Source organism: Nematocida minor (assembly GCF_024244105.1).
Source record: "Nematocida minor strain JUm1510 chromosome Unknown 7790, whole genome shotgun sequence".
NCBI classification, from domain to species: domain Eukaryota; kingdom Fungi; phylum Microsporidia; genus Nematocida; species Nematocida minor.
The window spans coordinates 1-10,922 of record NW_026250342.1 but is presented as its reverse complement, the minus strand read 5'-3'; the positions used below and the strand labels follow the sequence as shown (position 1 = coordinate 10,922).

Here is a 10,922-nt window from a genome sequence, read left to right as displayed (position 1 = left end):
ATGCCATCTCAAAGCTTCCATTAATAGCATTTTTCAGTAAATAAGCATTTGCCTACTCTTGCAAAGCTATCTCAGCAGGCTATAACAGTAGCAAAACCTTCTGTGTGAACCTAAGTACTAAAATATTTTTGCAATTAAAATTTTTATATGGGTCATATGAAAGAAGTGAAACTGAAAATAAACGTGGAGGGAATGCTAGAAGCCTGCAAAGACATCAGCGCTGAAGAGTCTGAGGCGCTTCTTAAGTTTGACACGCCAAAAAGCCATGTGGTCATACTAGACCGCATGTTTAAAGACAACTTGGAAATAGAGGGAGGCCCTGACAGCAACGAAGAAAAAGAGAATATTTTGTACATATTTAAGAAGAGGCTCTTTCAATACTTTACATACAACCTATACGGGCATGCGGTTATGGAGATGCTATACGCTGCACTGAGGGCTAAAAAAGATGTGCTAATTGAAGTTCGGCTTGCCGCCTTGATTGGCGACATTATAAGCTCAAACTCTCTTATATACAGCCCTGGAAACGGGATATATATGCCAAGTGGCAAGAACGAGCCTGCAGAGGGTATATTGCGCCCTGATAACAGTCTTGATTTGCGCTCTAGGACATACACACTGGAGATTGACACTGCAAAGATTTCGAAGATGGAGGGCTTTCTCTGCTACAAGTCGGAGATCCTGAATAGAGACTTTTTTGAGTACATTGCTAAAACGCTGGATATAAGAGGCATGGATATAGGCAAGTTTGGAAAATATCTGCCAGAAGAAACATGCCACCCGCTGGATGAGCTGTACGCCACCCCGTACGAAAACAGCAGCATGCCTTTGGTGGACTACGGCCTCACCCTTATCCACGAAAAATATTACGAGATCAAAGACATACTTGAGAAAATAAAAATAAGAGAGCTGAATAATGACAACAGCGATTCAGAGGAGATATCCGGACAGATTAACGAGCTGTTTCCCTTCGAGGAGGACTTGAAAATAGTTTTTTCCATTGGCAAGCATCTGCAAAAAATAATCCATGAAAAGGCAGTATCCAACGGGATGCTCAGCGCGATGGAATACATGGCACATAGCACTGACCTCTTGGACAAGAAAAAGAAGCTGACAATAACTGCTGACTTAAGCGATTTTGTTAGAGACTACATAACTGGGAGAGAAGGCTTAGAGGAGAAGGTGCATGAAAGAAAAATAAAAGTGGACAGGAAGATCCAGACTCTGCACGCCTTGGAAAATATGAAAAAAGAACACAGCCGGACAGAAAAAGGAGAAAACAGAGAAGAGGTGATCAAAAAGCTAGACTCTGTTATCGACAGCCTGGAAACGGAAATATGCACACTGCTGTATAACAGAAGAAAAGAGTACTTGCAGATCAATAACATTCGCAATATTTCAAACTACCTATCTGGCATAAGCCCTGTGCAGCAAGAAGGCATACTCAGAAAGATGGAGGCGTTTGGAAAAACGCAGGGCATAGAAGTGGCAAGAGTGAAAAAACTCCTCTCAATAAAACTCACGCGCACAAACCTAGTTATAGTATTCATACTGTTCTGCGGCATGCTTATGCTGCTGTCAACAGTAGGCTCTAATCTAATGAGCGGAATAAAGTCTAACAGCTCTAACTAGCTGTTGAACCATAAAACACTACAAGATGAACCATAAACTACAGCTGAAGGCTAAAGTGCGAGGTCTTAAGATACATACAAAATAAACTGCGCCTAATCTTATGAGTATACTTCTGCTTTTTCTCGGGTTATTATGTTAAATACTGCTGCTATTCTCGGGCTATTCTCTAAAAGGCCTGCCTTCCTAGCCTTTGCTACAACATCTTACTATCTTTATCCACCTATGCCTACACTTTTTCTTTTAAAAGCAACTGCTAACAAAAGTAAAACTAAAAGTAAAATAAAAGTAAATTTCTACCTACTAGCTACTATACGCCTAGTATTTATTTTATTTTATTTTTCCATTTTATTTCATTTCAAATAAAAATAATCAATACAGTAGAACGACTGTCAACTAGCATATTTACGCGTGCTGCAACATCAAGCCGTTGATATACTAACTATTCTAAATATTTATAGTCTCTCTGCATGATCCATAAAAGTAAAAAACATCGTCGCATTGCTCCAACCAGGCTCTATTTATTTCTCTGAGGTAGCACTTTTCGGTTGTACAGCGAGATTAACACGTCAAGAACCTCGTTGTGTGTGCCTAGATTCGACTTGCTCTCGTTCACATTGCGGAACACTATGAAGTCTGTCTGCTGCTCTGGCCTTTCAGATACTGCCTCACACATCTCTCTGTGCAAGAGCTCTAGGTTTCTTTTTGCTCTGCACTGCGTGATATACTCTGTTTTCAGCTCGCTTCGCATTTTTGGCCTCTCGCTGCATTTATCTAGCGTTTTTAAATCTACTATCGCTTTCTCGGCTTTTTCAAGCATTTCCTCAGACTTTCTTATGTTTGCCTCAATTTTTACCTTATACTTCAAAGGATTCCATCTGCTCCTTCCAAGCCCGATCTGCCAGATGTGCATTTTTCTCGCCTGGCTGTCATGGCCGCTGCCTGCTGCATTTTCATTCCGCAGCCAAATGCCCTGCAGCTCGCTGTCTTTTTTGTGCTCCCTTGACTCCAGTGCCTCAACGAAACTATTGAACTTTTCTGCGTTTTCTTTTTCTTTGAAAGCGCTGTCCAGCACACAGTGCATGTACTCGTCCACGCCCACAGGCATTCGCACATACCACACGGCTTTAACTGTGCCGTCCTCTCTCGCAGCAGTTCTGCAGTCCATGACGTAGCAGTCTGCGCTCTTTTTCCTCTCTTTGTCCGGCACTATGTAAAAGTTGCTGTAGTACATGTGCAAATCGGAGAACTCGCTTCCCCGATAGTTGCCGTTGTACTTGTACTTGTCAGTCACTCTGTTCTCAAACCTCATTGAGTCTGTCTCCGTATGCTCTCCCTTCTTTTTGAAGGGCCCAAGCTCCGCCGCAGACTGCATCATGGGCGTGAGGAAGAGCGGTATGCAGATCCTGTCCTGCCCATGCGGGTACAGAGGCTTAAACTCTGCGAATGTAAACCTTGTCTTTGCCAGGTCCTCCGCAATGCGATAGAACACCACCTCATGGCCTGCTAAGTCTTTTATTGTCTTTTTTCTGTCTTTTTTCTTGACGTATGACCATTCTTTCGTGTCCTTTCTTACTTTAAATGCGTGTGTGTGGTTCGACTCTTCATTTGCACCGTACAGCACCTTTATGTACTTTACCACCTCGTCAATTGTGTGCACATAGTGCTCTTTCCCGTGCTTGTCTACGTACATGGGCATGCACAGTGTCCTGATCTGGTGTGTCGCATTGTCCACATAGTACACGTGGTAGTGCGCGTGCACAAAAGGCGAAATGCTCCACCTATTCATCTCTAATGAATATGTAGGCACTGGAGGCTTTGTATCTGGCCTATCCTGGGCTATGCTCACCACTTTCTCAAACTTTATGTACTTCTGGTTTTTTATCACGCACTTCCCTGAGAGAACGTACTCTTTTTCTGCACTAATCACCTCTGCTTTCTCGTAGAACTTTGCAAGAACTGCATACAGGTATCTGTACAAGTCAACAGCCACCAGGCCATCCAGGGACCTCTCTCCGCCGCACGGCCTTTCAAGATAGCTATAAATTGATACATACAGCCTGTGATCTGTTTTTTCCTCCGTGCGGAGATGTAATACCCTTTGCATTCTCAGCAGCACCTCTTGATAGCTTTTGTTTACACTTGGCTTGTCGGAAAGGTCCGTTTCTTTTATAAGGCTTTCACTGATGTTGGAAAAGTCCTGGTGCACTTCAGGCAGCGCTAGAATCATGTGCACTGCATGCACGAGTGGATGGTACTTCTTTTCAAGCTGGTTGACGACATTCAAACCCTCCAGCATAGAGTAGTTTAGCGCATAGTATTTTCGTATGTAGAAATCTCCCAGTGTCTCCTCCCACGTGTTTCTGTACTCGTCTTTCTTCACTCTCAGCGGCTGGTACTTTTCTATGTACGCTATCATGTCGTCAATTATGTTCGGGCGGTACCCCTCAATGCTCTTTACCATTTTTGTGTGAGGGCTCTCCTCGTTCTTGAGAAGCTCCTGCACCCCCAGTAGATCCCTGTACTTAGTGTTTATATACGTTGATTTGCTTGCAATGAAGTACCACATCGGGTTAAGTTTTATCAGAGGCACAATTTTTGTGACAAAGTCCTCAATGCTCTTTCCAAGGCTTGTCTTGTATGATCTTGTTTGTATTCTCCATTTCTTGTATCCGTTGAGGTTGTCGCGTGTATAGACTGTCTTGTGGTTCTCTTTGTGGCACTTTCTCCTTCTGTTCCCCAGCCTTAGTTCCATGTCATTCCATAGATTGATGTTAAGACGGTCTATGTTTTTCCCGCTTCTTCTTTCCACTACGCGCTGCGTTGTTTGGTATCTCTGAACAGGCTGCTGCTCTTCATTCTCTGACAAAGTCTCAATGGCATCCTCGCTTAGCTGTTCGATATCATCTTCTTTTGGCGCATCATCTGTCTTTTGTCTTTTATTCGCTGGCATAACTTCGTGAGAGGGCGGGCTTACTGGACTGTTTATTTCACGCTCTTTTCTTTTTTCTCCTATAGACAGCCTATCAGCCTTCATGGAGTATTCAGAGGTGTGCTTGATCACACTCGGTCTCTCTTTGCACTGCCCAGATTCATCAGGCTTCTGCACCGCTCTTCTTGTTGTGCCAGCACAGCTTTCATTATGGGCTGAGCTATTACCTGAGGTGCTTGGCACAGTATAGACGTGACCTAGGTACTCTATGTCACTGCTTTCGTCGCTTTCGCTTCTAGAAAGACCAATTACACTACTGTCTTGCCAATTGTAAGCTGCACTGCTTCCCCTGCACTGTGCAAGGAAAAGAGCAAGGCCTGCACCTGCCAACATTTTCGTCAGTTTCCTGTTTTTCATTTACCTAAAAAATTATTTTTGCTACTTATAGGGTCTAGCCAAGCAAGAGCTTTTTTAGCATGTGCATTATTGCTACGCTGCTCTTGCATTCGCCATACATCACAACACTGAGTTTATATCGTACAAAAATATGCACTGAGTTTACATCGTACAATAACGAAATGAATAGTGTCCACTGAGCTGTCTTATGCGAAACAGCAAAAAATGCTTGGCATTTCACTGAGCGGGAGACTCTTTGAAAAGTCTGCATTGAGTGCTATTAGTATGCGCTTGCGTGTATTTACTTAATCACTGGACAGGCGCAACCAATAGATGTCTAGATTAACGCACGGTAAATACAACAGCTAATAATAAGTGTTTGATAAGACAATTGGACACTCTCATAAACTGTGCCAATAAGCTGCGATAGGAGCACCAACCATCGCACAGCACTCATGCATTTATACTTTTGTAATTAAAAGTTTTGTAGCAATCACATGAAAGAAGTCAAATTCAAGATAGATGCAAGCAAAATAGTGCAAGCATGCCATTCTATCACAAACTCTAGTTTAGACACCAGAGCAAATACTCCGATAGTTCACATGGCCATACTAGAGCATATACTCAGCAAGAGTCTAGAAATAGAGAGCAGCCAGTATAGCGATAAAGAAAGGAGAACTATCTTAAAGATAATCAAGAATAGGATGTACGAGTACTTTTTGTACAACAGAAATGTAGCAGGCATTGTGCGTAGTTTGCACTGCGCATTGAATAGGAGAGACAGCGGGTCTATTAAAAGCAAGACCATTCTTCTAATCAACGAAGTCATAGCACCAAACACGTTTATATACAGCCCAGAGCATGGAATTCGCAGACGGGTTGGCAGAAATGAAAAGCTGGATAGCATAGACCCAGACGATAGCAGCGCTGACCTAAGCGCTAGAATATGCACCCTAGAAATTGATGCTGCAGGCTTTTCCGGCCTAGAGGGCATCCTCCAGCTTACCTCAGAGAGTCTGGACAGAGAGAGCCTTTTGTATACTGCTTGCTTAATGTACTCGATAGGCACGCATAAACTAAAAAAGATCATGCACATAGAGGAATGCTACACTCTCAGCGATTTATACACTCTAAATAAAGACACTGGCGTGCCACTAGTAGACTACGGGCTGAGGCTTCTTTTTAAGAAATACTATGCTCTTGAAGACTTGGCCAGGAAGATCAAAGCAATGGGGAGAGCTCCTAGCAGCACCCCACAGATAGCTGAACAAATCAGCGAGGTATTTAGCCCTGAGGACCTGAAAATAATCATCTCTATCAAGAATAATCTAGAAAACATCAAATACGAGAAAAGGCTGCAGAACTGCATGGCCAAAACACTGGAATACATGCAAAATAGCACAAATCTCTTGGAGGGAGTAGATGGATCAAAAACGCTAAGGATAAAATTAAGCTTGAGTGATTTTTATGCAAAGTATGTGGCCAGCACAAAATTAGAAAAGCTGATACAGACGAAAAGAGGCAAATTGCACAAAGAGATAGAAACAAAGACTCAGGCTTTACGTGAAGAAAAGGCACAGTACAAAGCAGTGAGAGCAGATTTGCAAGACCCAATAGACAAGCCCCGCCTTCACTCTGAGAGCTACAGCCAAACACAAGAAGAAAAGAGCAAAGAGACAGAAAACAAAAGATGCGCTATCAACAAGATGCAAAATGAAATATATTTGCTGAAATGCGCGAGCAAAAAAGAAAACATGCAGTCCAATAACATTCGCGTTCTTCTGCGCACCCTGCGCTTTTTACCCACAATGGATCCAAGCCAGAAAATACACGTGTTCAATAAGATAGAAGAGTTTGGAAGAGCACACGATATAGAGATAAAAGCAGTGCGGTACGCCTTCGCAACAAAACACACGCGAGCACAGATATTTAGAATCTTCATCATATCTTTCACTATTTACATAATAGTAGCATCGATATTGCTGTGGATTAGATTCAAAAAATAAATAAAACCTGCTCATACCAAATCAGCTATTGCCCATGCAAAAGCATCCTAGCATGCAATACAGCATGCTAAGAAACACTAAGGAGCTGTGCCATCTTGAGAGTCTTTTTACAGCCAGTTATTATCCAAATAAAGTGCGCTCAAGTTTAAATATAGCAATTGCTATATTGGTACTTGTTTTTGGATGTTTTTGAGGCATGCTCTTGCACAGATGTCTGTCCATTCTGCCTGTGCTTACGGCAACTCTGTCACCATATTTATTTAAGGGCATCTTTGTTTTCCTTTCACTATTTTAGTTACTGGCGGTGCAAATAAAAATAAAAGTAAAGCTCTACCTATTCACATACACTTAATATTTATTTTATTTTTTTATTTCATTTCATTTTGTTCTAAACATATCCTCTATGGCACACCTACACACCAAATAGTTTGTACATGCCTGCACAAGCGAAGACATTTTAACAAGTCAACAAGTGTCTATTCCTTGACATACGAAGAGAGGCCTAAATGAAACTAGAAAGCTGCTACTCCACTGGCTGTTCTATCCATTCGCTTGCTACCGTTAAAATTACTAGCAGAAGGAAGCAATAACACACTGTAGCTTAGCCAAACTCTATTTATTCTCCAACCCCTCTTACTTATTATAGGTCGAGATCAAAACATCAAGAATCTCGTTGTGCGCGCCCAGATTGGACTTGCTCTCGTTCACATTGCGAAACACGATGAGCTCTGTCTGCTCGTTAGGTCTTTCAGATATTACTGCTTCAAAAAGCTCTTTGTCAAAGGCTTTTTGTTTGCTCTTTCCTTTCCCTTTTGCGGTATCATTTATGCTTTTTTTAACGGCCATCTTCACCTTTTTACCGTCTTTTTCTACTGCTTCTAAGTCTGTTTCTTTTTCTTTTGTATTTTCTGCCTTCATCTTAATTGCGTCTAGATACTTTTTAGTCTCTTGCTTATTCTCATCGATGTTCACCACCCAAGCATACACTCTTTCTGTCTGGCCTTCTGGCGCGCTGTCTGCTATATCTCTATTTTTCAGCCATATGCCATGCAGCTTGCTGTCTTTGTTGTACTTCCTTGACTCTAGCACATCAATAAAACCACTGAGCTCTTTTGAGTCTGCTTTTTCCTTGAAAGCGCCATCTAGCAGACAGTGTGTATACGCATTTGCACCGTCCGTCACATTCACGTACCACACAGCTTTGGTGGGGTTGTCTGCCTGCGAAACAATCTGGTAGTCCATGGCATAGCAGTCAAAAGTCCGCTGCTTTTCCGTGTTTAAGAGGATATGCAGATTGCTGTAGTACGCGTATGTGTCTGAGTATTCATCGCCAGTATACTTCTGGCTGTATATGTACACGTCAGGCACTCTATCTACGAACTCCATCGATTCTATCTCTGCGTGCTCTCTTTTCTTGCTAAAAGGCCCCAGCTCCACAGCAGAGCGCATCAGAGGAGTAAGGAACAGCGGTATGGAAATAGCATCCTCTTCTTGAGGACACAGCGGCCAAAACTCTGCAAAAGTGCACCTTGCCATTTCTGCGCGCTCCTCAATGCGATAGAAGACCACCTCGTACCCTGCCAGATCTTTCACTGTTTTGCCTCTCTCCGCTTCGTTAATGTACGTCCACTTTCTGGTGCCTTTTTTCACTTTGAAAGGATGTACACCATCCAAATGCCCATTTACCCCATACAGCACTTTTATATGGCTTATCATCTCGTCAATTGTGTGCAGATAGTGCTCTGTTCCGCTCTCGTCTACATGTACGGGCATGCACAGCATTCTGGAGCGATGTGCTGTGTTGTCCACATAGTAAATGTGATAGTGCAGTTTTACATCAGGCGAAATATCCCACTTGTTCATCTCAAACAAGTATGCATGCCTGCAGACGTCTTTAAAAGAGCTGTCCGATACTGGCCCTAGGATTGTCTCGCATCTAATATACTTCTGGTGCTTTATAGCGCACTTGCCCAGCAAAATATACTGTTTCTCGTCAAAGACTTTTGCCTTCTCGTAGAACTCTGCAAGGATTATGTACACGCCCCTGTACAGCTCAGACACAGTTGGCTCGCTCTGTGTATTTTTCCTGTACATGCTCTCCAGAGCGCTTTGTATATTTTCGTATGCGTTTTCTGTTTTTTTATTATTTTCTTCTGCCTCCTTTGCCAGTGTGCATATGGCCAATAGGACCTTCTGAGACTCTGCATTTATGGATGGATCCTGTGAGATGTTGGTGTCTTTTACAAGCTTTTCGCTGATGGTGGAAAAGTCCTGGTGCACCTCAGGCAGTGCTAGAATCATGCGCATAGCATAGACCAACGGAGAGAGCCTCCCCTCTGTCGGGCTGAGTCTGTTCTGGTACAGGATTATAGAGTAGTTCAGCTCGAGGCCTTTTCGGACATATGCATCCCCCAAGGTTTCATTCCACACAGTCGGAGGGAGCCTTACACTAGTCCTCAACGGCCTATGCTTTCTTGTGTACTCTACCAGATCCTCAACCACTCCAGGATAGTATCCATCAAAAGCCATCAGCATTTTCTTATATGCACTGCCCCCCTCGCTTTTAAAAAGCTCCAGCAGCCCCAGCAAATCCTTGTACTTTGTGGCTATATTCGTAGTTCTGCTTGCAATGAAGTAAAAAAACGCACTCTTGTCTATCTCTGGTACAATCATTGCAGAGAACTCCTGAATGTCCTTTCTGAGCTTTTCTTGATACACCCTGGATGTTATTTCTGCGGTCATATACGCATCGAATCTGCTGTTTTCGTGTCTGTACATCGTTTTGTGGAATGTTTTATAGCTCGCTTTTCTTGTATTGGTTAGCCTTGTATCGTTCCACAGTTTTACGTTCAGGTTATCTATTCTTTTTCCTTCTTTCTTCTTTTTTTTGTCCTTCTGTGCTACTCGGCGTATAGGACATGCCTCCAAGCCGTCCTCTTCGCTTGCTTTTCTCTTCTCTCCCACAGCTGACACAGAGCCACTATATTCCTTGCTAGATGCGTTCTCATCCACACAAGGTTGCACTATGTGCTGTAGCGGTGCTACAAGGTATTCGTTTATCATGTCGCTTATATTCTCGGAAACCTCTAGTTTTTTATCGCAGAAGAAGCTGTCCACATCTACCTCAAAACCATCAAAATCTGAGCTCTTTTCACCTACCGCTCTACCTCCTCTAGAAAGATCGGCAGTACTTTCTGCTTCATTAAAGGCGTTTATGCTTGCATAGGGCTGTGCTGTAGACTGCTGCTGCTCTCTGCCCTCTTCGCTCTGCTTTTCTGTTCTCGGCAGCTGTTCAAAGGGCATGCACCCATTCTGAGCCGAGCCATATGTGTATGGATCAATAGAAGAGAAGCCCACACTGTCTACTATACCCGACTGCCCTGATGTACTAGGCACGCCATGCATTGGATCCAAGGGATGTGCAAAAGCACTGGATTCTGCTATAAAGGGATATATCTGAACGGAATGATATTCTACAGCATTATCTGTGTTAAAACTCTGTTCACCGTATCCATTATATAGCAAACCATCTGTAGAGTCTTGGAAAAAAGAAGAAAGATGTAAGCTATCAGTGCTGTGTATATCTTGGCCCCTTGACGTGCCAGGCATATTCTGCGCCAGGCCAAAAGGATGCAGATGCACACTATTTTCGGCCATATACGGCTCAGCGCAGGCATACTGGTCTGCCATATTATCTACTGCAGCAACGCTCGCGCTATGTCCGCTTAAGAAAAAACTATTAGGAGGGGCTATGAAAGATGAAGCATAAAAACCTGCTGCCGCATCTTCTGCAGCCTGTTCTCCTACGTACGGATATACACCGGTGTATATCTCATCACTAAGGGGGTTCCCGCTGCCTCTGCACTTTGTAGCGAAGAAGGTAAGCACTATGCCTACTGCATCTAGTATTTTCTTTAGTTCCTGATTTTTCATGCTAAAAATATCATTTTTTTATTTAT

General features: G+C 43.0%; 4 protein-coding genes across 4 annotated transcripts; 2 read left to right on the top strand and 2 right to left on the bottom strand.

Annotated features, from left to right (window-relative positions):
• Positions 1-147: 147 nt before the first annotated feature.
• On the top strand, positions 148-1,632 carry NEMIN01_2379 (uncharacterized protein; the record flags this gene model as incomplete). The annotated part of the gene is made up of 1 exon (XM_051478321.1): positions 148-1,632. One exon carries the CDS (start codon positions 148-150, stop codon positions 1,630-1,632), a length of 1,485 nt encoding a protein of 494 aa, XP_051334281.1.
• Positions 1,633-2,146: 514 nt separating this feature from the next.
• Positions 2,147-4,978, bottom strand: NEMIN01_2378 (uncharacterized protein; the record flags this gene model as incomplete). The annotated part of the gene is made up of 1 exon (XM_051478320.1): positions 2,147-4,978. One exon carries the CDS (start codon positions 4,976-4,978, stop codon positions 2,147-2,149), a length of 2,832 nt encoding a protein of 943 aa, XP_051334280.1.
• Positions 4,979-5,454: 476 nt separating this feature from the next.
• On the top strand, positions 5,455-6,963 carry NEMIN01_2377 (uncharacterized protein; the record flags this gene model as incomplete). The annotated part of the gene is made up of 1 exon (XM_051478319.1): positions 5,455-6,963. The coding sequence occupies one exon, from the start codon at positions 5,455-5,457 to the stop codon at positions 6,961-6,963; it is 1,509 nt and encodes a 502-aa protein (XP_051334279.1).
• Positions 6,964-7,596: 633 nt separating this feature from the next.
• NEMIN01_2376 (uncharacterized protein) lies at positions 7,597-10,896 on the bottom strand (the record flags this gene model as incomplete). Its single annotated transcript, XM_051478318.1, has 1 exon — positions 7,597-10,896. One exon carries the CDS (start codon positions 10,894-10,896, stop codon positions 7,597-7,599), a length of 3,300 nt encoding a protein of 1,099 aa, XP_051334278.1.
• Positions 10,897-10,922: the final 26 nt, after the last annotated feature.